Source organism: Xyrauchen texanus, chromosome 3 (genome assembly GCF_025860055.1).
Source record: "Xyrauchen texanus isolate HMW12.3.18 chromosome 3, RBS_HiC_50CHRs, whole genome shotgun sequence".
In the NCBI taxonomy this organism is placed as follows: domain Eukaryota; kingdom Metazoa; phylum Chordata; class Actinopteri; order Cypriniformes; family Catostomidae; genus Xyrauchen; species Xyrauchen texanus.
In genome coordinates, this window is record NC_068278.1 from 19071003 (window position 1) to 19098297 (window position 27295).

General features: G+C 38.9%; 2 protein-coding genes across 3 annotated transcripts; both read left to right on the forward strand.

Annotated features, from left to right (window-relative positions):
- The first annotated feature begins 343 nt into the window (after positions 1 to 343).
- hint2 (histidine triad nucleotide binding protein 2) lies at positions 344 to 8518 on the forward strand. The gene is made up of 5 exons (XM_052105615.1): positions 344 to 515; positions 666 to 803; positions 1132 to 1236; positions 1322 to 1394; positions 8277 to 8518. Exons 1-5 carry the CDS (start codon positions 438 to 440, stop codon positions 8366 to 8368), a joined length of 486 nt encoding a protein of 161 aa, XP_051961575.1. The 5' UTR covers positions 344 to 437; the 3' UTR covers positions 8369 to 8518.
- Positions 8519 to 10727: 2209 nt separating this feature from the next.
- Positions 10728 to 26665, forward strand: LOC127620312 (long-chain-fatty-acid--CoA ligase ACSBG2-like). Of its 2 annotated transcripts, XM_052093505.1 has the most exons (15): positions 10728 to 10743; positions 12226 to 12303; positions 12481 to 12608; positions 14542 to 14795; positions 15274 to 15362; positions 15508 to 15628; positions 16441 to 16521; positions 17248 to 17397; positions 18456 to 18623; positions 21195 to 21376; positions 21458 to 21691; positions 22102 to 22319; positions 24017 to 24156; positions 24333 to 24576; positions 25954 to 26665. In XM_052093505.1, exons 2-15 carry the CDS (start codon positions 12236 to 12238, stop codon positions 26028 to 26030), a joined length of 2154 nt encoding a protein of 717 aa, XP_051949465.1. In that variant the 5' UTR covers positions 10728 to 10743; positions 12226 to 12235; the 3' UTR covers positions 26031 to 26665. The 2 variants fall into 2 exon arrangements, with proteins under 2 accessions (XP_051949465.1, XP_051949470.1); XM_052093510.1 differs by lacking the exons at positions 10728 to 10743; positions 12226 to 12303; positions 12481 to 12608 and adding an exon at positions 13816 to 13855.
- Positions 26666 to 27295: the final 630 nt, after the last annotated feature.

Genomic DNA, 27295 nt, shown 5'->3' on the forward strand with positions numbered 1-27295 from the left:
CCTTTAATACTCATTTTGAAAATCTTTCAAACATGTAAACAGTGAACCCTAAACTTGTTAAAAATGTAAAATAAATAAATAAATATATATATATATATATATATATATATATATATATATATATATATATATATATATATATATATATATATAGATATATATATATAGATATATATATATATATATATATATAGCATTAAAAATGTAAAATAAATATATATATATATATATATATATATATATATATATATATAGCGTTTTGGAGTTGACTGACAGTCGATGTCTGTAGCCGAAAGGTGATTGGCTCTTTTACCTGTAAGGCGGGACTTCCTTTTCTACATCCGTCATATTGAGAAAGTGCTCCTCTGCTGAACTGACTCTGGCGTCATCAGGGTTTATTCTGTAGTTTTGGACGTTGTGTGTCCTTAAAAGGTTCAATGACAGCCCGCAGTATTTTACTAACCCGACGGGTTTTGCCTTTTGGATATAATTTACAGCGTGCCATACCTGTGAAGGTGTTTATTTTTATGTTATGCACACTCTGTAGGAGTGTAAGTGCAGCTTGTGTATGGTTGATTTGCGATGATAGGGAGACATTTCGTATTTATATTATTGCAAGATTTAGATGTTTAAGAGACTTAATGATGTTTATTTGTTTGAAGTAGAGCTTCTGCTCTTCAAATCGCGATGAGGTTCGCCTGGCAGAAGAGGCCAGCAAGAAATATGGAAAACCTGAGCCCACTATATTTTCAAAAATAATTGATAAAACTATTCCTGCAAACATAATCTATGAGGATGACAAGGTGAGTCGATGTTATATGCGAACAATTTAATTTAATAACGGGTCAATCCTCCTTTGGCAGCAATAACCTCTAACAAACATTTCTGGTAGCTGCGGATTAGACCTGCACAAAGTTCAGAAGGAAAGTTTCATCTTAGCTGGATGTCCACTTTTAGGAAGAGTATCAACAGCACTAAATCATCTCCATTTATAGACCATTTGTTTAAATCTGGACAGATACATATCTAAACTATTCAAGATGACTTTGTAACCTTTTCCAGCTAAATGCAATTTAACAATTATTAATTGTTCTTGTGAATCACAACATTTTTTTAACATTTGTTTTGCAGTGTCTTGCTTTCAGAGATGTAAGTCCACAGGCACCTGTACATTTCCTGGTTATTCCAAGGATTCCTATTCCAAGGATCAGTGAAGCACACGATGATGATGCCCCGGTTTGTCTCTCTCTCCCTCTTTCTGTGTGTATGTTTGCCATTACTGATGATGATAGCTGTAAGATCGTGTACTTTTTTCATTTAGCTTCTTGGGCATCTGTTGATGGTGGCCAAAAATGTAGCAAAGAAAGAAGGGCTGGATGAAGGATACAGAGTTGGTGAGTGACTTGAGTTTGAAATATCCTTTGTTTGAACTGGGTTTGTTTTGTTCTCCTCTCTGAAATTTTGCTTCCACATATAAAAATTAAATATATAAAAGAGACAAAGGACTTAAAGGGGTCATATAATGCCATTTTTGTACAAGTTAATATGAATCTTTAGGGTCTAAATGAAAACTTTGTAATATACTGTTATTAAAAATTCTCATGAATATTTTAAGAAAACACTAATTTTACCTGCTCAAAAACAGCTCTGCTTTCAGCACGCCGTTTCAGTGCATATGACTTTAAATGATAATGAGCTTTGGTCACCCCGCCTCTCCGTTGCCTATACGAAAGCAAAAATAAGTGATCAGATAACATCAATTAGAGTATTAATAGTCTTGAATCATATGTATTTGCAAGATGTAAACAGTATTTTGCCAGTATTGTGTTACCATTCATCTTCATGCAGTTATAACTGTTTTTTTGACATTACTTCTTAATCAGTAACATACAAGTAAACCAGGTGTAACGACTCGGTTACTAACGTAACCTCGGTTCCCTGAGAGGAGGGAACGAGTATTGCGTAAGTAGCTTACGCTATGGGAAAACTCTGTTTCTCGAGAAATATTGAAGTCTTTATGTAAAGCGCATTGCAGCTGCACGAGCAGACAGCAATGGCTGAGGCAGCTTCGGTCATTGGCTGTGCTGGGGCAACTTGCTTCGAACCAATGATGGGGCGACTCTGAACGCGCGACCAATGAGCGCTTCACGCTCCAGCGCTCAGAGCCCGCCAAGATTGGCGTGGCTAAGGCTATATATTAGGCGCCCTGTCATGAGAGTTCTTTAGGTTCAATCGACTGAAGCGACTGACCAAGCACAAGCACGGCAGCTTACGCAATACTCGTTCCCTCCTCTCAGGGAACCGAGGTTACGTTAGTAACCGAGTCGTTCCCTCTCGAGAGGTCTCTCCTATTGCGTAGTAGCTTATGCTATGGGAACACCATGCAAAACGCCGTGCGTGCTGACTTCGCTCTATAAAGCCAGAGGCAGATGCCTGAGCCTTGAAGCAAAATGATTATTCAACGAGCCGGCCAACAGCGAGCTATATAATTGGATAATACAGAGCGCCTTTGCCCCAAGGTGGCCCATGGTGGGGCGCTCATTGTAAAAACACAAGCACGTATCTTATGTACTGATTTTCTATTTACTGATATGCATAAAAAACCCTCTAAGTCAGTCAGAGACGGACCTTATAAGGGAGGAGGTAATGCTCAGCATATACGTACTCCAGTCCATACTACAGTCAGGCTGATAGAATGTTGGAATGCAATGAGGGGACCTGTAGGTTATAAAACCTGATAAATGTCGAAGGCGAGGCCCAGCCTGCCGCCGCACAAATATCCTCAATGGGTATCCCACGAGGAGGCCATGCTCCTCGTAGAGTGAGCTCTGACGCCTAAGGGGCATTGAAGGCCCTTGGCTTCATAAGCCAGCCTATAGCATCTACTATCCAGCCGATATTCTTTGCTTTGAAACTGCGAGACCTTTAGTGCGGCCGCCAAAGCATACAAATAATTGTTCCGTCTGTCTGAGCGAGGCAGAACGTTCCAAGTATACTCTGAGCGCCCTGACCGGGCAGAGTAAATTAGCGTCGCTTTCGTCTGCTGGAGACGATAGCGCTGCCAGAGATCTCACCTGTACTCTGAAGGGTGTGGAGAGCACTTTAGGAATATACCCGTGCTTTGGCCTAAGGACAACTCTGCATTCGTTAGGTCCAAATTCCAAGCAAGCAGCGCTTGATGACAGCGCGTGCAGGTTGCCCACTCTCTTGACTGAGGCGAGTGCCAGCAAGAGCGCAGTTTTGAGCGAGAGCTGTTTAAGGTGCACGGTTCGGAGAGGTTCGAACGGGGCACTCTTGAGTGCGTCCAGGACCGTGGCCTGGTCCCAGATCGGTACCGAGGGGGGCGAGGAGGGTTCATCCTCCTAGCGCCGCTTAGGAAACGAATGATTAGGTCGTTTTTCCCTAATGAGCGTTCTTTATCAGGATTGTGTGACACTGCTATGGCAGCCACATAGACTTTGAGCGTGGAGGGTGTGCGTCCCGCCTCCAGCAGCTCTTGCAAAAAGGCGAGTACACTTGGTATCTCGCACGATTTGGGGTTCAAGCTCTTGGTATCACACCAGTCACTGAACACTTTCCACTTTTGGGCATATAAGAGCCTCGTAGAGGGCGCTCGCGCTTCAGTGATGGTTCTCAACACTCCGCTGGGGATGTTCTCTGGAACCTGTTGAGGGGCCATGCATGAAGGGCCCACAGATTGGGGCGGGGATGAATCATCCCGTTGGCCTGCCTGAGGAGGTCCAGCCTCAACGGAATCGGCCATGGGGCAGATTGCATCATCTGCATTAGTTCTGGAAACCACGTCTCGTTCTTCCAGAGTGGGGCTACCAGGAGCACTGCACATTTCACCTCCCTGATCCGACTGATGACCTGAGGTAGCATCGCGATCGGGGGAAAAGCATACAAGGGGCGGCTCGGCCAGACTTGGGCGAGCGCGTCCGTGCTCTTTGAGAAGAAGAGAGGGCAGTGCGCATTTTCCCTGGAGGCGAAGAGGTCGACCTCTGCCTCTCCAAAGGTTTGCCATAACCACTGAACCGTCAGGGGGTGGAGAGACCATTCTCCTGGGAGAATTTTGTCTCTGGACAGCATGTCCGCTCCCTGGTTCAGGACGCCTGGCACACGCGCTGCTCTCAGCGAGCGCAGGTTGTGCTGTGACCATAAGATGAGCTCCCTGGCCATAGAGTGGCAGGGACTCGACCTGAGTTCCACCCTGGCGATTTATATACGAAACTACCGTCATGTTGTCCGTTCGGACCAGGACGTGTTCGTTTTCAGGTACGGAAGCAGGGCTCTGAGAGCCAAGGTGACCGCTTTCATTTCCAGACAGTTTATATGTAGGCGCTTTTCGGGTTTGACCAAAAACCGGAGACAGGCCTGCCCTCGTAAAGGGCCCCCATCCTATTTTGGAGGCATCTGTCGTGATCATTTTTCTCCGTGTGTTCACGCCCAGACTCACGCCGGTTTGATACCAGTCGACGGCCTTCCAGGGCGTCAGGGCTTTTATACAGCCGTGATTCGCTCTGATTAAAAAGTGGCCCGAGCGCCACGCGTGAGTGGGGACACGGCTCTTGAGCCAGCGTTGGAGAGGACGCATGTGCAACAATCCTAGCTGGAGTACAGCTGATGCCAAGGCCATGAGACCGAGCATCCTTTGAAATCGTTTGGCCGTAGCGCTAGCTCTGAATGATGTTGCAAGGCCGAATAGCGCCTGATGAGCGCCGTATCTGCACTGAGTCTAGCACTATTCCCAGAAAAGAGATATTCTGGCTGGGGATAGCACGCTCTTTGCAAAATTGATTCTCAGACCCAGGCATTCTAGATGGCTGATAATCCAAGATCTGTGCGTCGTTAACTGACTCTCTGATTGTGCTAGGATTAGCCAATCATCGAGGTAATTCAGTATTCGCACTCCCGCTGTCTCAGGGGAAAGTGCTGCGTCCATACATTTCGTGAATGTACGGGGGCCAATGATAGGCGAATGGTAGTACTGTGTACTGGTATGACTGTCCCTCGAGCGAATCTCAGAAATGGCCTGTGATGAGGCGCTATCGAATGTGAAAGTAAGCGTCTTTCAAATCCACTGATAGAAAACAATCCCGGGCTGAACTTGCGCGAGGATATGTTTGGTCGTTAACATTCTGAGCGAGCGAATCATTAAAGCTTTGTTCAGATGTCTAAGATCTAGGATGGGGCAGAGGCCACCATCCTTTTCGAGACGAAAGTAGCGGCTGTAAAAACCCGCCAAGCTCATAGAGGAGGAACAGTTTCTATAAGCCCTTCTCTATCAGTTTGCGTAGAACATGTGAAACATCTTTCCTCACTTTCGTCTTGACCACCGCTGAAAAGCAGGGTGGTCTGCGAGCGAATTGAAGCGAGTAACCGTGTTTTATTATGTTCAAAACCCATTTTGGCATGTCGGGGATTTTTTCCCAGGCTTTTGCTCGCACAGATATGGGCTGAATGCTGGCTGGGGGCGTGTCGCAGTGACGTATGGGCCCTGCCGGCGAATTGCCTTGTGCTAACACTGAGCTTACAGCTCTCAGAGGCGTGAGGCCGCTGAGCAGCTTTGTTGAGTGCCGAGTGCAGGGGTGCATGTGAGATTACAGGCACGCACGCTATCTCCGTAATGCTCGCAGCATGAGCTGGAGAAATGTTTGAAACTTTATAGATAGTGTTTACAGGTGGGGGTGCATACATTGTAATAGGCACGCGTGCCACTTTCATAAAGCTTCCCGTTCTTAGCGGGGAGTTTCTTGGCTCGCGCGTCGCATCTGTGATGCTCGCGGCATGAGCCAGAGAACTGTTTGAAACTGTATGGGCAGCGCTTATGTGCGGGGGTTTTTGGGCATGCATACAGTGTTTGTGTGTAGGGGTGCATGCATGACAGCAGGCACGCGCGCTACCTTTATAGTATTTCCCGCTTTTACTGGGGAAGTGTTTATAACTGTGGGAACAGTGCTTGTGTGTAGTGGTGCATACAATCCACATTTATGGGGCGTCCAGCTTGAGCTGGGGAAGTATTCGGCACTGTTTGGACAGTATTGATATGTGGGAATGCGCACTTTAGTGTGGACACGTGACCCCTTAGTGACACAGGCAGAAAATTACTCTTTTTGTGATTTCTGTGTGTTGCCGTTAAAACGGCGTTTGATTGCAGGTGAGCGAGTTCTGTGACTGGCCCATTGACTGCTGTACAGACATTTCCAGCCGCCTGTAAGGGGACTGGGTAATGCCTTGCAGGAACCACTCGTCCAGCCGGCTGCGGGCGGGTTCTTCCGGAGAAGACCAGTGGAGCCCGAGGTCTTCCACGGCTTTGGACAGGATGCGGACAATCTCTGAGTCCATGCTGGTGCCCGTGCTCGTGTCCGCTAATGTCGACGGCGCGGGGTCGTCTGCCAGTCGTCGGATGCAGCGTCAATGGAAAGGCTGTCATCCTTTTCACCGTCGTCCCCTGAAGCGCCGAACGAGATGAGACCCACCGCTCCGGAGGGGTGCTGGTCTGCCTGCGTGAATTGAACTGGCGGCAGGGATTCCTCGGGTGGTGGTGAAGCACGCCGGGACTGGCCCGGTGTGACGTCACTGAAGTCTGCATGCTCTGGCGGCCTCCGTGAGCGTCGCTTTTTCTTGCGCGGCTCGAACAGAGGGGATGGCAGCACGGTGGTAGCAGGCTCGTTCGCGGCGAAGGCGGCAAAGCGGCGCAGCTTCGGTGAGGCCCAGGGAGTCACATTCGGGGCATCTGCCTCGAGTGAGAGCAGCTTCTGCGTGGTCAGGTCCCAGGCAGCGAGCGCAGAAAATGTGACGGTCCCCGTCAGGAAGAGGGCCTCTGCACGAGGCGCAGGTCGAAGGCATTTGAAACAACGCCTCGAATTTGCTCTTTTACTAAATGACAAAAAAGCGTCGCAGAGGCGATCACTTGCAAAATAGCTTAGTAAAAGGATATCAAGGTGATGCGTGCCGGATGGCGTAGCAGAAGACGGCTGAAGGCGCCGGCGTCCTTGTAGCAGTCCTGCTGTAGGCTTGTCGACGGCGGGCGAAAAGACTCCAATAATCCGGAGGATCCAGCGAAGAGAAGGTCTTTGCTGAAGGAGATTAAATCTAAAGAACTCTCATGAAGGGGCGCCTAATATATAGCCTTAGCCACGCCAATCTTGGCGGGCTCTGAGCGCTGTAGCGTGAAGCGCTCATTGGTCGCGCGTTCAGAGTCGCCCGTCATTGGTTCGAGCAAGTTGCCGCAGCACAGCCAATGACCGAGCTGCCTCGCTCATTGCTGTCTGCTGTGCAGCTGCAATGCGTTTTACATAAAGACTTCAATATTTCTCGAGAAACTGAGTTTTCCCATAGCATAAGCTACTTACGCAATAGGAGAGACCTCTCGAGAGGGAACTTAGTGTTACCATGTTAACTGTAACACCTGCGTACACAGTTTTTAATAACACAATAACCATAACGCGTTGTTCATTATAAACGTGGGATTATGAATTATATTGAGAACGTCGTAACGTTATGGAAAACATGCCGTAATGTACCCTGAGTGTAAACATTAGCCACATTCATTGTGAAGCGTGCAAGCGATTTGCAAAGATTAATATAAAGGTTAATAAAACGTTACACTTACTTCTTCTGGAGGTGCAGAGGGAATATAAATAGTTGGTACCGAATCTTTTTTCAGCAGCTTCTTAGCAAAACCAGTTTTATACTGACCCTCGTTTATAAAGCAGTCTGGTGAAAAATGATTCGCGCAAACATGAACGCATTGACGTTGCTCGTGGGGAATATTCCCATCGTAAACAAAACTCAGCCACTGCGTCTTCAGCGGTTCAGATTTAGGAACATCAAAATGACTGCTGTGTTCGTTATTACACCAAAGAACAGAACACCCACAATCGCTTAGGCGCCATTCTGCTCCAGTGTATCAACAATGATGACGGACTATGATTGACAGCTCGCTCACGAGCGAGGGCGGGTCTGCGTTGAAACACTGCTGTCAATCAACAATCCTGGGAGGGGCGTCCGACCGTGTGACGTCACACGGTCGAACGGCTCGATTTGAGGCAGGGGAAAATATATAAGGAGATTAAAACAAAAACACTGGATGGATTTTTATCATAATATGATGGTTGTGTACAGGCACAGCCAACACACATTTCAGTACAATCAACTTGAAAAAGTGCATGTACCTTTAAATGACACCTTTAAGTATGGCACATTTACAATGTAATATGTTGTTATTTAAGCATGTATTCTGCTTTTTAATGAATTGTTCTTATAATTTACAGTGATTAATGATGGGAAAAATGGGGCGCAGTCTGTGTACCACCTCCACGTCCATGTTCTCGGGGGACGGCAAATGAGATGGCCTCCAGGATAGATGAACCCTGTGTCAGTGAATCAGATTTAATGCTCCACATTTTTGGAGCAGAGGAGTGTACAAAAAAAATGGAAACAAGTCAAAGATCATCAAATACTACTGAACGAGAGGCTGAATTGTTTTTTTACAATAAAGCATATTTGTACTGTTGTTTAGTTGAGTTGAATTTACAATAGATGATTTGCTTGGGTTTGGTTACACAGATGGTAATTAAATGTTGTGGTTAGTTTTACAAGTTTCACAGAGAGATACTAGCATTTTGCAGACTGGAAATATTAAATATTCACATTTAACTATTTCATGTTGGACTTTCTAAAGTATATTAGATACATTACAACATGCTTCCAACTGTTACATTTTAAGAACAGAATAGCTCAATTATTGGGCACTTAAAATACAGTGAAAAGAAAAATGTGAACCCTTTGGAATAAGCAGGTTTTCTGCATTAATTGGTCATAAAATATGATTTCATTAACGTCACAAGTATAGACAAAGACAATGTGCTGAAGCTAACAACACAAATAATTATAATCTTTCATGACTTTATTGAACGCATCCCCAGTAAACATTCACAGTGCTGTGGAAAAAGTATGCTAACCCTTAAATTTAATAATGGGTCAATCCTCCTTTGGCAGCAATAACCTCTAGCAAACATTTCTGGTAGCTGCGGATTAGACCTGCACAAAGTTCAGAAGGAAAGTTTCATCTTAGCTGGATATCCACTTTTAGGAAGAGTATCAACAGCACCAAATCATCTCCATTTATAGACCATTTGTTTAAATCTGGACAGATACATATCTAAACTATTCAAGATGACTTTGTAACCTTTTCCAGCTAAATGCAGTTTAACAATTCTTAGTAGTTCTTGTTAATCACAAACTCAAAATGTTGAGTGCTTTTATATGTCAAAGAAGCTCAAACGCACACCTCCACATCTAGTTTCACTATGCCTCAAAGTTGGCGGGACAAGGCCTCAACTTGCACCATGGCACATTTTTAGGAATGTCAAGGAGTTCTCTTTAATTGATATGCCCTTTGCAAACTGAACATTTTACCAAACTCACCCAATATGTACCCAAAATTCTGAACACAACACTTAGTGTTGAATCTGAAATCTCGGATGTGGTTTGACCTCAACTAAAGTCATTTGGTAGAGATGTTTTACTGCGACTGGTGGTGCGATCAACCCAGTATAAGAGGTTTCTGTGTCCCACTTGAATGTGTTTAGAGGAAATGGACTTTCACCTTGTTTGCTAAAATATCAGGTTTTTCAGTGCAGACATCAACTCATGTCTTTGTTGAACTGGGGAGTATTCTGTAATAATTCTCTGAAATTAAACCTCGTTAATTATATCACAATGTTACAAAATGGGACTTGAGATTTGAGGAGTTCAATCATGATTATTCAAATATAAAACATGTTCAGCCATGGTAGTAAAATATTGAATGCTGGTTTATCTTATAATATCTGCTACTTATCTTGTAATCTCTTTCATGCTATCTTATAATATCTGCTACTTATCTTGTAATCTCTTTCATGCTATCTGTTGGTTACAAGTGTACTATAGCCTTGGGAATTGTATAAAACATCAACAAAGGAAAAGTACAATGTGCATATGAGTTAACAGCTGAATTGACTTGTCACCCTTATAAAAAGACTGCCATACCAAAAACAGATCCAAAGACATAAATGCTCTAACATTAAAAGACGATCTGTTGTAGGCCTATTACTGCAAGTGGAACAGCGCTTTGAAATGCAGCTTGAAGAGGAAGTTATTTTAGATTGCAAATACTAGTGAAGTATCAGTCCTGATAATATTTGCATGATATGCATCAACTGAGATGTATCCAAATGTACTGCACTGAAGTCTGTGGCATATGTATGCAAGTTTATATAAGAATGTTTATTAGATCATTTATAAGCCTGTATATATTAAGTGTAATGTTTTATTACAGGCTAATAACAAATTGGTAAAAATGTCCTCCAATTAGTGTAATGTACCAAATTACTTAATAATAAAAAATGTATTTTCTTTGCATACTTTTTCTTGACATTTTGAAATACATATATTGTTCATTGACTGTAAATGCATTCATTAAGACAATTAATTTAAGTGCAGATCCCACCAGCATCATAAAACACCTGTTTTGTCGCTTGTCAACAAGTCAAGTCACCTGACATGATAATGTTCAGGCTGTGGGTCCATAGGTTTCATCTGTAGTGCAGTTTCTCTTTTAAGTATTCACAGCAAGTGGAGAAACATCAATATTTATTGTATGTACTGTAAGGCAAAATTGTGTTGCATTCAGCTTTTTCTCTGAAACATTAAGCTACAAATCTCCAACAAAAACCCCAACAACTCCAGTGTAAACATGTAAGTAGTCCTTATGTTTTGGTTGTTTCCACAACGTTTTTAATGTAATAATTTATGTTTTGGTTGTTACAACAACGTTTTTAATGTAATAATTTATGTTTTGGTTGTTACAAAAACGTTTTTAATGTATTAATTTATGTTTTGGTTGTTACAACAACGTTTTTAATGTAATAATTTATGTTTTGGTTGTTACAAAAACGTTTTTAATGTATTCATTTATGTTTTGGTTGTTACAAAAACGTTTTTAATGTAATAATTTATGTTTTGGTTGTTACAAAAACGTTTTTAATGTAATAATTTATGTTTTGGTTGTTACAAAAACGTTTTTAATGTAATAATTTATGTTTTGGTTGTTACAAAAACGTTTTTAATGTAATAATTTATGTTTTGGTTGTTACAAAAACATGTAGCTTCACTCTTCACCTTCAATGGCATCACTGCCATTCTTTAAGCAAAAAGCGCAGGAAATAATAATTTAATATGAAAGAATTATGAATCTCATGTAAAAAGCTTGATTCAGTAAAACAATATCACAGGTAGCCTTTTCTAAAACTGAAACTATGAATGAATGACTTTTCAACCTGACATCTTTATCCATAATGCATTTTGTGTCAATCACGTTCCCTGTGAGCATCAAATTATATCACATTCCTTAGCAAAATATAGGTTACTTTATTTTATGTTAGACACTTAAGGGCAGTTAAATGTCTAAATCTGTGTACAAGTTCACTTGGACATAGATCAAAATGTGGCCATGCATGTGTTGTAATGATCATGAACTTTGTCCTTTTGCAATCTAGAGTACAGTGAAGTCATGAACTTCTACTTTTTTTTTTTTTTTACATTCTACTACTTTTATTAACTCGTTGTATTTCATTAAACTGAAGGCTGTTTTATAGTATTTAATGGTCATACAAGAGAATGGCAAAAGTGTAACATACTTTTTATTGTAGCTCAATACTGCTCAATCTGTTTAGCAAATGTATTGATAATTACATAAAAAATACCCTAGATGGCATTAGTGTGTAAATTTAACAAATGCACACAATTATTTTACCCAATCTTTGCAAATCAGAAGAATGGCAGCATATAGATAGGCTTCTAATTCTAAATTTTAAGGTATGCATATTTATACTGTTCAACGTAATACTTAAATTGCATTATGCAATGCAGGTTAAAGGTTAGTCTTTCTTGTCTTTATAGTTTTCTCTGTTCAATTTGGCTTTCATCATCTGGCGTTCCATCCCTTGGCACATTTGACTTAACATTTTGCAAGAGCTGGGGTACATATAAAGGATAAATTGCATTTCGAACCACTGGCTTAGGACTGGAGAGGCTTTGTCAGATTTGATTGAGTAAAAGAGATCTTATATGTAATTGTATATTTTAATTTATGTTATAGTATTTATTATCCTATTTTTGTGAGCCCAGATTTTTGGTGTTTTGTATATACTTTATATTTTATTGTGCTGTTGTTTTTAGACTCCAGACAATGTCTGCCAATGGTTCAATAACTAACGATTCCAAAGACATTCCTGTGTTTGGAACTATTACTGAAGGGTATGTAGACTTTATCAACCAAAATCTGTCATTTCTATCATCTTTCTATAAATTAGTAACTTATAGTTCACTGTTACTATTTACTATAAACATACTGTTTATTGTCACCTCTTTGTTGTTGATTGTTGGCATAACAAACAAATATGACTTTACAATCTTCTTTTTCTTTCTTATTAGTTCTAAGAATGTGTCCCCTTTAAAAGCTGCTCTTGACTACACTGAAGTGTATCACTCTGTACCACTCCATGAGTCTAAAGTTCAGCCAAATGGAAATTGCTCAGCCTCTGTAATGCAGAGTAACACAGGTACAGTCTTAACATGCAATTGTGTTCCAGTTTAGCGTTCTCACAAATTGTTTGCATATTAAGAATCCAACTATTTTGCATAAATTGAGAGTTATTTTCCATGTCATGTCAAGGTTTATTTATGAAATGTACAACAATACCACATGCATAATTAATTGCAGGCAATGACATTTTTGCGAGCTCCAGAGATAGAACACAGATTAAGCTAAGAGTTTAAAGTATAAAAAAAAACAACAAAAAAACAAACAATTAGAACAAGTCAATATAGCTTCAAGCAACGATGACAGGCCCAAGCACCATGCGCCCATTTCCACCCTTTGGCTTTCAGAAAACAATGCAAGTTGGACACATGCATTTGGCATTTTACATTATTTTAAACAAATTTTAAGTAATTTGGGTAAACATAAGAGGGCTATTTCAAAGTCTGTTAAAAGTGCCATACTTCCTGCTTCCAGTTGGTGGTGCTATGACCATGACCCATAATAGCCAAATCCATGTGATCAGCCCCCATTACCAAACATACAGCTGAGTGTGACTGCAAGTATGAAAGTTGTTCGCTTGATGAGAACTGTATACATACCAATTTTGGTGAATGCAGGTGTAAATTTGGGCCCTAATAATAATCCTTAGAATAGGTCCAATATATACAGTATAATGTACAAACAGTGAGATGTAAAATAGTGCAAAATGTCACAGCTCATTAAAGCTACACTGAAAAAAATGGAGTGGGGTTTATTTAAAAACAAACAAAATAAAATAAATAAAGGCTACACACAATTCTTGGTGGCTTAAATTATCAAGTACAGTATACCTTGCGATGCTCTGTTTCTAGTAAACTTAACTCACACTTTGTTTCTACAGTTTACTTTGAATTAAGCCAAGATTTTAAAAGCGTACTAGCAAGTCAATGCATTTTTAACATACTTAGTCATGTACCACATGACACACACAAGTATTTCACAAGGAAGTATGTAGTCTATTAGACAACATCACCTTGCTTTAATGACGAAAGAAACAAGATCCAGAGCTGCTCATGCAGACCTCAACACGGTGCACAGAACACCATGATGGTAACAATCAACAGATCATTTTGAGTAGAACATGAACTTCAAACTTGACAAGACATTAGCAAACGAAACAACAAAATCAACAATAAAAACGGTGTAAATCAACTTGCAAACAGTGAAACCATGCAAGCTCATTAATTATTCAAGGCCGGTTCATGTTGAGAACACCAGCTTTGAAAAGTTAAGCAAAATGTACTTTATTTTATTTACCTGTGAAATATACTCAAATTATAAATTAAACATGACAAGGGTTTCTACTTTAGGACTGGTGCATGATGATTCATTGTAAAGATAACAAACAATCATAAATATTTGTTATTTATAAGCTAGAGCATTCATTTTTACTTGTTTGAATTGAGTATAAATGTAGAATGTACTTAATATTTTCAAGTTCATGCTTAAACTAACTTATTCAATGGATAACGTAATTATTTTTTTCTGCCAAATTTACTTTATCACAACATAATATAATTTTTCAACCTTTGATAAGGACTAGGTCAGTGTATTGTAGAAATTATGTAGCAATGTGTTTTTTTACCTGTCATATTACTAATAAATGCATAAAATTCAAACTGGTACCATTTTGCCGCACACAGCATGTAAAATGAAAAAAAAAAATTATAACCTGACACTTGTGAAACCTGATTGGTGGCAAAGGAAATATCCTGTCAGTAACTTGACCTATTAAGCAGCTCTGTTTTTCACGAGTGTGTGACAGGGCAAGCCAAAGTGAGGGCAGGTACTACGAAGAAGCTTCAACAATACATTTGAACACTCTTAAAAGCACCTTTATTATACAATCATGTCTCCTGTGTGTTGTCCTTGCGGTCCTGACCATAAAGCAGATGAACTCTCTATTCCATTAGAGGTTGGAGATGTGCGTCTTGTTCCAGCCCAAGAGCTGTGGAGCTCAGCCCGTGACAAGGCTGTCAAACTCAGGATGGAAGCTTCAGAACTGGGTTCAAAACCTCCCATGACAGTCCATCAGATGTTCTGGGCTACGGTGGAGAAGTTCGGAGACCTGCCTGCTCTTCGGGCCAAGAAAGACGGCATGTGGATCACCCTTACCTACAAGGAATACTATCAACATTCCAGAGCAGCAGCAAAAAGTTTTCTGAAGGTATGAATTGTCATGTAACTCCTCGTTGAGTCATTTTAAATGTTGGTTAGACACACCTTTACACCTGAATACAAGACATAGTTTGATACTTCGATACTTAGTGGTTAGTTCATGCTCAGAATATGCTTTGGGGTAAATAATGTTTGTCGTTTTAGAAATAAACATATTCTAAATGTTTGTTTGTTTGTTTCAAATTCACCTTCCATGCACATATATCCATGACATTTATTTAGCATATGCATAAATGTAGGCATTCCCTTTGAATACGCTCTTAAAAACTCTATCATCTCTATATTATTTATTTGTGATATTGAAATAATCAAAGTATTGGTATAAGTTTTAAGGATTCAAAGCTTTTACAACACTAGTTTCATTGTTATGTCAAAGATCTTCATCAGTTAGTCTCCAGGAGATATCTAGGAAAAGACTGATCTTTTACATTCATTAATTTTGTGTTTATTCTCTGTGTTTACTCTAGCTTGGGCTGGAGCGATTCCATGGAGTTGGAATTCTGGGCTTCAATTCTCCTGAATGGTTTATTGCAGATGTTGGATGTATCCTGGCAGGGTATTGACGAATTTTGAAATGATCTATTTGAATCTGTTGAAACTTTATCCTGAAGTTAAAGAATGAGGAAAAAGCCTCAGTAGCTTATCATGGAATGCAGGATCAGATTTTGAAGTTATTTAACAGATCTCTTGTTTTATCGCAGGGGACTTGCAACTGGAATCTACACAACCAACACTCCAGAAGCCTGCCAGTATGTTGCTGATAACTGTCAAGCTAATGTTCTGGTGGTGGAAAACCACAAACAACTGATAAAAATTATCCAGGTAGTTTAAAAATGATCAGTATTTTTTTTTACATTCACAATATCATTAGTGGACAACATTAGTTAACATGAACTAACATGGAACAATACTTATTAAACATTTATTAATCTTGGTTCATATTCATTTCAACATACTATTACATTTTTAAAATCAAAAGTTGTATGTTCAGCTTAAAAAACTGTGGGGTTAAAGAAGACAATAGTTTTACTTTAACTGTTTTCCAGTAAGATAATTCACCGTCAATCCTAACTAGGAGTTTGCGTTTACAAACAACCTAGCAATGTGGTGCATTAATATAGAAAGTGCCGCCACAGGTGTCGTTTTACAGTCATTTTATGACTTTGAACACGTTCCCATCCAGTCAGAATTATCTGTTTAATAAAAACACATTTCTTTTTATTGAACAGCCCACACAAAAAGTCCTTATTACCAAGGGTTTTCACCCATCCTATAAAATACAGGATCGTCTCATATTTAAAGAATGAAGAATTATTTTATTTTGATTGATACTATTGTACAGCATTTTGTTCAACATTTGTTGTTTTAATGTGCTATAGAAATAAATGTGACCTTACTTGATAAGACGTGACTAAAAAAAATGTTTTAATCACAATGGGATCTTTTAGATTTGATTACTATTTTGAAAATGTATCTTATCTGCGTAAAAAGCAAATGTAACATACCACAGCTTTTCCTGCACGACTGCACACATTATCCGGAAAATCTAACTAGATGTTTTCATATAAAGTCTGAAAGTTACTTGTACATTTATCTTCTAATAAAATGATAATTAACGTTCACTGTCCACACAGGTCAGAGATCAACTACCACATTTGAAAGCTATTGTTCAGTACAAGGGTGAACTGGAGCAGAAGTTACCAAATGTATATACGGTAAGTTTGTACAAAACAAAACAACAGTTTAGGGTGCCTCTTGTGTGCCAAATATAGGGCTGTTTCTAAGTATAAGAGGCTGCTTGGTCCCCCTTAAATGTGCACTTCAGGGGTGTAGATTCCATACTAGTAAGTTCTAACCAAATGTACGCCCTTGTACACTGACACCTATCTGTTTGGATGAAGCGTCATTCAAATACAATCGTTTTTAATTACCAATTCCATTGTAGAAATGTACTATTGTACTAATCTATAAATTAAATTGTACAAAAAACAGGGTGGTTACTGAGATAAAGCGAGTAGTATTCGGCTGGTCATGTGATTCTAACATGAGGGGACCCTCTCTATGTAGAATAAAACAGCTTTTATAAGGTTACTGATATGACTGGAGTCTTCATTATAATGTGAGTGCTCATGATTTTATACATAAGTTTCAAAATTATAATTAATTTCATAATGAGTAAAACTTATAATGTAAGGCTAGAAATGGCAGATTGCACTTTCCTCCTGGACCAAGAATAATTGCAGACAAATAATGATTTTTTCCCCACACAAGGAAGCATCAGAGTTTACAGACTGTACATGTAGTACTAGGTATGTTTTGTTTTGTTTACTAACAGTCAGTCAAGGAATGAATACAAACAAGGAACAGCATATGTTTAGTGATCAAATAATCAAACAGTACCTTGATTTGAATAAAATGTCCGAGCTTCTGTATTCTCTCAGTGGGCAGAATTCATGAAGCTTGGAGAGGAGGTCCCTGATGCAGCACTGGACGCGGTGATCAACAGTCAAAATGCCAATGAGTGCTGCACACTCATCTACACATCAGGGACCACAGGAAATCCCAAAGGGGTCATGCTCAGCCATGATAATGTAAGTACCACTTGTAGTATTATGCAAAGCAAGGCAAGTTTTTTTATACAGCGCATTTCATATACAATGGAAATTCAAAGTGCTTTACATAAAAATGAATAAAAAAAAGATAATATACATAAAAACATTTTTTTAAATCAATTAAGAACTAGAAATAAAAGTAAAAAGTAATAAGATAAATGTAAAAAAGTAAAAATGCAGAAGAAGCCTTTATTTTTGTCACACATTATACATATACAGTGACATTCTTTTTTAAGCATATCCCAGCTAAGAGCGCATGGTGAGCCATGATACGGTGCCCCTGAAGCAGATAGGGTCAAGGGCCTTGCTCAAGGGCCCAATAGTGGCATCTTGGTGGTGCTGGGGCTTGAACCCCAAACCTTCTGGTCAGTAGCCCAGAGTAACCCCTTGTTGATGAGAGAGGTCAGAATGGCCAGACTGGTTCGAACTGACAGAAAGGCTACGTTAACTCAAATAACCACTCTGTACAATTGTAGTGAGCAGAATAGCATCTCAGAAAGCACAACACATCGAACCTTGCGGCAGATGGCCTACAACAGCAGAAGACCACTTTATTAGGACCATAGTGTTCCTAATTAAATACTCAGTGAGTGTAGTTTACTGTCCTAACTCTATGATTTTGTGGTTTGCTAAGCAACGTTGTAATTTGACATATTAATACAGACTGTGTGGCAGTCTTTTTACATAAGCTTTGAACACAGTGCATCCAGTTAGAATTTAGACTCGTAACTAACTGTTTTATAAAGCTTTTTTGATTTTTATGGAATGGCATGCAAATAATTCCTTATTACCTGAATTATTTAAATAAAACAGGTGTTCTTAAATATCACACCTGTCTCTGTGACAGTCCTAGGCTTTGTAAATAGCAAACAAAAATGTGACACAAAGGTACTTAGAAAGTGAGGCTTTGGAAAGTGGGGGCTGATATTGCTCACAACACCTTTAAAAAAGGTTCAAACCAGTGGTGTCCCTTAATTTACACAATGTCTTTATGAGTTTATAGATCTTGAACTGGATTTCAACCCTCCTTTTTCTAGATCACATGGACAGCCAATGCAGCAGGTATCATGACCAGACTGAAGATGGGTGACGAGGAACTGGTGAGCTATTTGCCTCTGAGTCACGTGGCTGCCCAAGTCAATGACATGTGGATCTGCATGAGGTTTGCCGGCACAACCAGTTTTGCAGAACCTGATGCCTTGAAGGTTAAAATCCTTTCTTGTATTATTTTGTTTCCTCTCATATAGAATGCTTACATGCTTTGATTTTTATTTTTTTTTCTAATTTAAATGCATTGCAAAACTATTTCAGACACCACAATGGACAGGATATGATGTCACGCTCAGGGTGCTAATAAATATGAAATCACAAATAACTTGGGACGTCCCGGGACAGATTACACACTCATGTACTTTTACTCGTACTTGTAAAAAATGCTCTGAAACCAAAAAACGATACCATCTGGTGTACAAATGTCCTGACATAAACATTCAGGTCGCAAATTAAAATCATGTAAAATCCTAGTGAGATTATTTTACAGCAAAAGCTGTGTGTAAAACGTATTAATGGAAAGGAGGAGGCGAGAACCGGCTTGACGGTATAAATAATAGTTTAATGGTAAACTTAAAAGACAACATAAACACACATGACGGACATGTCCGCTAATGATCTCTCTCTCCCGCACGGCCCTCTGCAGTCGACCTTTATCCCTCACGGAGACATAATTAACCTAATACGGGACCGGGTGTGTAGGATCACGACCCGGCCCTGCCCTCCGCCCTGCCACATTCCTCCCTCGTTCTCTCAGGCTGGGGAGCCCCCGGCCTGACGTACACCCCCTTTCCCTGGGGGAGGGCTCGCCTTCCGCGCTGACTGCCGGCAGGTCATCCCCATCTACCTGGACGAGGGAGGAACAAGGGGAGGGAAACAGAAATGATTAAAATGGGAGGGTACTCCTGTAACAGTGTAGTACCCCCCCAAAAAACTGTAAAATTTAAAAGAGGATAAAGGCCAACGCAGAGCGACAGTGAGAGAGAGAGAGATGGAAAAAAAGTTCTCCGATACACCGCAGCTTGTTCCTCGGCCACTCCTCCACCCTTTATCGGGCGACAGCCGCGCCTCTCCGGGCGGATCTGAGGCAGTGCTCCAGCCCCTGGCGGACGGAACACCCCGCCGCATTCTCGGGGACTAGAAGGGGTCTCCCCTGCCCCTGGCATGGGGAGACCCCTTCTAGTTTAATGGTAAACTTAAAAGACAACATAAACACACGACGGACATGTCCATAATCTCTCTCTCCCGCACGGCCCTCTGCAGTCAGCCTTTAAACCTCACGGAGGCATAATTAACCTAATACGGGACCAGGTGTGTAGGATCACGACCCGGCCCCGCCCTCCGCCCTGCCACACTGTGATTTAATTATATAAAAATATAGTTTGCATGAACAGCGTGCTGCAAATGTGACCACTTGTGAATGTGTGGAGAAAGTGTTGTGCTAACACCAGCTGCATGTACCTTTTAAAGCTTCACTTTGGCTCATACAGGGAACACTGTCATAAGCATCAAGCGCTCTGTTTGTAGCAGATGATAGTGAACAGAGTGCAAATTCACTTTGTAGCACGAGGCACTTACAGAGTACATATTTATTTATTTAAATAGCAGCCTTTTGTGGTTTAATAATCACTTTGACACAGAACAACACAAAAACACTTAAAAATAAAAGACACTATATTGGCGAGTACCTAAACAAAAAGTATCGGTATTCATATTTGGTCTAAAAAAAAATGGTAATAACAAATAATATTATATTAAAATGTTAAAATATACATTCAACATACAGTACATTCCTGCGAGCCAAGTAGTCATTGTGTGACATTTAGATCTTCTATTAGTCACACATCTTCTCGTCATTCGAATTTGGAGGTCAGAGTTCACCAAACGTAAAATGTTTTGCATGAGCTTGTGTTTCCAGTCTCTCACATTTGGATATGTTTCAATGGAAGTGAATGGAATGTGAAGTGTACTGTGTCCGCAGCTTTACAGTTTCTATGTGTCCTGCTATTATGTGACCTTCAGCTCTCACTGGATCGCTTGGCAGTCTAGTGTGAAGTGGCTGGGATGAGGATTAGCACCTCTAAATGTTTCAGGCACGTCCAGCTGGGAGGAGGCTTCTGGGAAGACCCAGGACTAGGTGGAGAGATTACATCTCCACACTGGCCTGGGAACGCCTCGGGGTACCCCTGTCAGAGCTGGTTAATATGGCTTGGGATAGGGAAGTTTGGGGCCCCCTGTTGGAACCACTGCCCCCGCGACCCGACTTCGGATAAGCGGTAGAAGATGGATGGACATTTATTTGTGTAGCAAAGCAATTTTAATTACAAAGTCGCTCCTCTAATCTAATTAATTTTTAGTCAAAAAAGTAGTACAATGAATTACATTTTAAATTCTTGTAATCAAATTACAATTACAGATTTTAATTGTTAATTTTAAGTACAGTATAGGGTTAATTTACATTAAGTACATTATATGAATGACTTGTGTGTAACAATAAACAAGAAATAAAGATATGTGTAATGTGATACATTTTTCTATCAAGTAATTAGTAAAGTAATCTGATTAAAATTTTAGAGAAATTATATTTTTTCATTTGTTGTGGATTACTATTTTTAAGTAAATTACCCAACACTGCAAATGAGGAATGTTACGACTCAAATGATTAATGCTATACAAAACGGATCCTAGACTGCTTTTATTAACGAGGAGTGTCTTGGTTACTGAAGGGCTCTCTGGCCAACACTCTGAGAGAGGTGCGTCCCACAAGCTTCTTGGGAGTTCCCCGAGTGTGGGAAAAAATGCAAGAAGCGATGAAAGCCGTTGGGGCAAAATCATCCATCATGAAGAAGAGGATTGGTGATTGGGCCAAGGGAATAGGACTTCAAGCAAGCTATAATGCCATGGAGGGGTATGTTTTAAAGGAATCATAAATTTAATTATAGATCAAATCCATTGAGATGGACACAAAGCTCACTTTTTATTTCTACAGTGGTTCCTCAGTGCCTTGGGGCTTCACGGTGGCCAATAACCTGGTTTTCAAGAATGTGCGAAAAGCTCTAGGTCTTGACCGCTGTAAGGCCTGCTACACTGGTGCAGCTCCCATCACCAAAGACACACTGGAGTATTTCATGAGCCTTTATATGCCCATCTTTGAGCTGTATGGTATGAGTGAGAGCACTGGACCCCACGCTATCTCCTGGGCCGAGGACTACCGCATTATGAGGTCAGAGACATGATGTGCCTATACCTGTTTATATTTAAATATGGGGTGGAACCTGTAGAGAGAATTTATCTAACATATAGACCAGACAATTATTTCAAATGTATTCTAGTGTAGTAAATTGTGCATTATATACAGCTCCTTTTGCATTTGTTGATTTCATTTCATTGGGGACAGCCTTAATTGTGTTAAACTGTTTGTTTTTATATAGTTAGAAAAGAAATTCCCCCATAAAGGTAAAAACGCACTGGGAAAAAAAAAACATTCCAGCAGGCTAATATTGCCATTTAATTAAAAAGTTAAATTCTGACACTGCAATGCATTGAATGTAGAATGCATTGTAGAGGTTTTTTACAGTGCATACATTTCTTATGCCTACTATTTAATGACATTTATGTTTTGGTCTCCTCCAGCTGTGGAAAGGTCATGACAGGCTGCAAAACCAAGCTAGACAAGGAGGATAATGATGGGATTGGTGAGGTCTGTTTCTGGGGACGGCATGTGTTCATGGGATACCTAGACATGCCAGACAAAACTGAAGAGGCACTGGATGCAGATGGGTGGCTGCACTCAGGAGACCTGGGGAAACACGATAACAATGAATTTCTGTATATCACTGGCAGGATAAAAGGTAAAAATGCATATATTTGTAAATTGAGGGTAAAGACTGCTATAATTACTAACTACTGTATGTACAGAGGCCTCCAAAAGAATTTGGACACTTTAGTCTACCTTAAAAATGTTTGGATGTCATTACATTTATAAAAATAAAAAAATAAAACCAAGCAAACAAATTATGCTTTCTCAGAACAAAACACAATTTTGTAATAAAGCTGATCAAAAAGGTGATTTCAGTAGATGCATGAAATTGGTTCTCCTCAAATTCACACAGGTGTCCTAGTATGGCAAGCTGAATTGACTTTAAATCATTCACAGGATATGAACTGTTGATTTCAACGATTCAATTTTCACTAGTTAAAATGCTAAATCTTGATATCAGGAATATAAGTGAAAACGCTAATTTCTTTATATCAGTAATCTCATTTGAACTAGTAAAGACATTGATTCTTGATATAAAATTATGTCATCATTCGCAGAAATACACATTCTTGATAAAAAATGGAATTTCATCAAGTAAAAACTGTAATTCTTGAGAATTCTACTCTCTCATCCATTACCATGCAAAACACAATTACAAAACCGAATTTCTTACTAGTTGAAATTCCAGTTTCATATATCAGCAATATGCTTCGTACTAGTAAAAGTTATCATTTTGATACCAATAATTACATTGTAATTAGTGCAAATGTCTACTCCTGATATCAACAATTTAATAGCAAATGGTAAAATTGTTGATTTTTTTTATATCTATATATGCATTTTAGTATGTTAGATCTGGTATTTCAGAAATCTGGAAATGTATTTTGGATATCAATAAATTGAAGGATTATTAAATATATCTGAAAAGGGTTTCTTACTAGTTACAATCACATTTTTTTTTTTTTTTTTTTTTTTTTATATAGGTATTTTATTTCGTTGTGTTGTCTCATGTGGTCCTGTGTTGGTCCTTTGTTGTTTTTATGTAGCACCATGGTCCTGGAGGAACGTTGTCTCGTTTTGCTGTGTACTGTACTAACTGTATATGGTTGAAACGACAATAAAAACCACTTGACTTGACTTGATTTAAGATATCAGAAATTAACATTAACATAATTTTACTATTAAGATGTGCATTGCTGATATGTGAAATTTTAATTTCAACTAGTTGGAAATTAATTTCAGATTTCAGTAATTGTGTTTTGAATAGTAGTCAATGACAGGCCGTTGTGTTTTACTAGTTTTACTAGTAATATCAAGACTTAGCATGCTAACTAGTAAAAATGTTATTCTGCAAATGATTAAAAGTCAATTCAGCTTTCCATAGTCCTAGTAGAGTTACTACTTAATCACATTAACTATGTTCCACTAAGTTTGATAACATAAAGTGTCCAAATATATACAAATATTAATTGTATTTTAAAATACCAATAAATGTAATACATTTTATAAATTTCGTTAAAATAGTTTTTGCTTTATTTTTTTACATTTCTATTTTCTAATATTATGCAAAGCCATTCAAACAACTTTTAAAAATGTGGCATAATATCCAAATGCTTTATGGGTACTATAACTGGCTTTGGATTGCATCAATTTATCTTGAAATATAAATTGCATCAATTTATCTTGAAATGAGAGCAGGAAATTTCCTAAGATGAAAGTACATGGCATGAAAAACTGTAAATGATTATACTGAATGTGCATATGTATCTAATTAGTTTGTTTTTGTAGAGTTAATCATTACTGCTGGTGGAGAAAATGTACCACCAGTCCCCACTGAGGATGCAATAAAGGAGGACGTGTCAATAATCAGTAATGCAATGTTGGTTGGAGACAAAAAGAAGTTTCTCTCCATGCTACTCACACTCAAAGTAAGCCTACACTTACTTATTGAGATCATTAAAAGTAAATGCATTATGTACAAATGCGCAAGAGTTGTAGTTGCAAAAAATGTACACTATCACACTTTGCATTAGGCACAATGTTTTAAAATAAATGTTTTTTGTTTTTTTTTTTCAAATTAAACTGAATCTTTTTTTTTTGTCAGTGTAATGTTGATGAGAACGGAGAGCCCACAGATGAACTGACCCCACTCGCGGTGGATTTCTGCCGGCAGCATGGCGTAATTGCCAGCAAAGTCTCTGAGATCATTAACAAAAAAGAGCCTGCCATTTACAAAGCAATCCAGGAGGGAATGGAGCGTGTCAATGCCAAAGCAGCATCCAATGCCCAGAGAGTCCAGAAGTGGACCATCCTGCCACGGGACTTCTCCATATCTGGTGGAGAACTTGGTGAGTTTTATTTTTTAATATATAAACTGATGTAAAAGAGAGAAAGTGACCCTATTTGATAGCTGCATGCGTCTATTTGATAGTGTGGTGCTCAACTGGTTTTACAACTGTTTAGGACATTTACATTGGCCATCAAGGAACATTTCTTTAAAATGTCCTTAAAATCAAACATTTAAGTCTATTAATATTACCATGAACTGCATATAGGCCTAACAGTATGCAAAATTATTAACATGGCTGTAATGTAATTTACCAGTTTAAAGGGTTAGTCACCCAAAAATGAAAATTCTCTCATCATTTACTCACCCTCATGCCATCCCAGATGTGTATGACTTTCTTTAATCTGCAGAACACAAACAAAGATTTTTATAAGAACATCTCAGTTCTGTAGGTCCATACAATGCAAGTGAATGTGACCAGAACTTTTAAGGTCCAAAAAGCACAGAAATGCAGCATAAAAGTAATCAATATGACTCCAGTGGTTAAATCCATGTCTTCTATATAATATGATAGGTGTTTGTGAGAAACAGATCAATATTTATATCCTTTTTACAGTTTCACTTACACATTCTTCTTTTGTTTTTGGTGATTCACATTCTTTGTGCATATCGCCACCTACCTGGTAGGAGGAAAATGTATAGGAACATTTTTTTTCTGAAAGAATTGATCTGTTTCTCACCCAAAATCGATTAGATCACTTCTGAAGATATGGAGTAAAACACTGCAGTCATATGGATTACTTTTACACTACCTTTATATGCTATTTGGAGCTCTTAAGTTCTGGTCACCATTCACTTGCATTGTATGGACCTACAGAGCTGAAATATTTTTCTAAAAATTATTTGTTTGTGTTCTCGTGAAGAAAGAAAGTCATACACATCAGGGATGGTAAATAATGAGAATATTTTCATTTTTTTTAAAATATCCCTTTAAAACATTAAACAGATACCGGTCCAACTATTTTGCCATTTCATCAAGTGACAGATAATTTTGCATTAAAAGAGAGTTTGATTAGATGCACAGCCTTTGACAACAACAAAAGACAAGTAAATAATTTTCTTTTCCCTTTTAAAAGTTGATGAGCATATTTATTTTGCTGTCCCAACTATGCACTATTACATGGGAATAAATGGCAGAGGTGCTTTTATCTCTCCGCTTGAGACAAAATATTAGAAGCATTTGAGACAGTGTGTCAAATACTTACCAGATCTTGTAGTGTCTAACTGCATTCCTAATCACATAACAGCATGTCATGCAAGTAGTCACGTGAACTGACTGATGGATCTGTGATTGGAATGTATCCATTTCCTTCATTTTACAAATCTCAACTTTTTAAGCTTTTATGACCGAGGTTAAAACTTCCTTTTTTTCTGTCAGGTCCAACCATGAAGCTCAAGAGGCCTGTTGTCTCTAAAATGTACCAAGAAGAAATCAACCAATTTTATGGGGAATGACAGACACCCCAATAAGAAACTTTAGGGCTTTTTTCTTAAACTTGTTTGCAGCGACAGTGAGTGACAGCAATTTGATCTCATTCTTTTGCCATTGCTCAGTAATATATCTGGTTGTCGCTCACTTTGAAGCTTCTAACAGACTGCTAGACTGTAAGCTTCACTACTGAAAGCCATGTGTCCTCAATCAAGCTTTCACAACTCCAATAATTTTGATGATACTTTATGTAGCTAAACAGACTGAATCATAGCACAAGTGATTTCTCTCATATTGTCAGTTATAACATGTTTGGTAATTGAGTATGTACACCAATATATACCATTATGTTTTAATTCAGTACCACTTTTCTGATCCATTACCCCTTGAGGTAGCTGCTCGTTCAGTTTTTCCATTATTGCATTATTGGTCTTTTGTTCTGTATATTCTGTAGAATATATGAAATGTTAATGAAATTACTGTGCATATTACTGTTATTGTGAGATCTGTTCAATCTCTTCAAACAGTTCCAGTGTAACTGTAAGGAAGCAGACGTGTAAAGAAGTTTCTGTACTTTAACCCAGAACCTTGGATATTTATAACAGTGCAGATTGTCAGCATATGTTTGAAAATATAAATGAAATAAATAATATATTAGAACACCACAAATAAAAAATGTGTTTTGATGTTTTTATCAATGTCTGCTGTTCATACATTGGGAGGATAAATCCAGCCAGGAGGAGGGTATGGGGAGGGTAACCTCCTGATATCTAAACAGTGTGCTTGTGTTTTGAAACAACAAAGGGTAGTGTGCAGCTCTCAGATGAAATACCACACTAAAAGCACATTGTAGTTTGATCCCAACTCCCCTGTTATTGTATCAATTGCATTGCTGAACCAGTTTTGTAGTGAACCAGAAACACAAACGGGTTTTGTCAGAAACATTACCCCTCCATAAAACCAAGTTTTTTTATTCTATTTTCAGGCAGTTCCATTTAGAGTTGATTGTTTTGCATTTTTGCTCGATTATATCACAATAAATTGAACATGTCAGGGATTACATGAAACTTTAGAAGCCAATGAGCAGTAATTATATAATTATTGAGAGTATTTCTTACACATATGTTAAGAATGTAAAGTAGCTTTAATTGTAAACCTTGAGATTTATACAATAAAATATAATGAATATATACAGCCTATTCATAGTTATTAATCTGCATATAATTCAGATAGTAATTTAGAGTGCTAGATGACACTGCACAAACTCAAGAAATTGCTACTTTAAATAAAT

Bases quoted from the DNA above. Each gene is read 5' to 3' on its own strand.
- LOC127620312 (XM_052093505.1), top strand. From the start codon at position 12,236: ATGTCTGCCAATGGTTCAATAACTAACGATTCCAAAGACATTCCTGTG. The intron at 21,692-22,101 runs GTCAGAGACATG...GGTCTCCTCCAG, and splicing joins GAGGACTACCGCATTATGAG to CTGTGGAAAGGTCATGACAG. The intron at 24,157-24,332 runs GTAAGCCTACAC...TTTTTTTGTCAG, and splicing joins CCATGCTACTCACACTCAAA to TGTAATGTTGATGAGAACGG.
- hint2 (XM_052105615.1), top strand. From the start codon at position 438: ATGACAGCCCGCAGTATTTTACTAACCCGACGGGTTTTGCCTTTTGGA. The intron at 516-665 runs GTGTTTATTTTT...TGTTTGAAGTAG, and splicing joins AGCGTGCCATACCTGTGAAG to AGCTTCTGCTCTTCAAATCG. The intron at 1,395-8,276 runs GTGAGTGACTTG...TATAATTTACAG, and splicing joins GGATGAAGGATACAGAGTTG to TGATTAATGATGGGAAAAAT.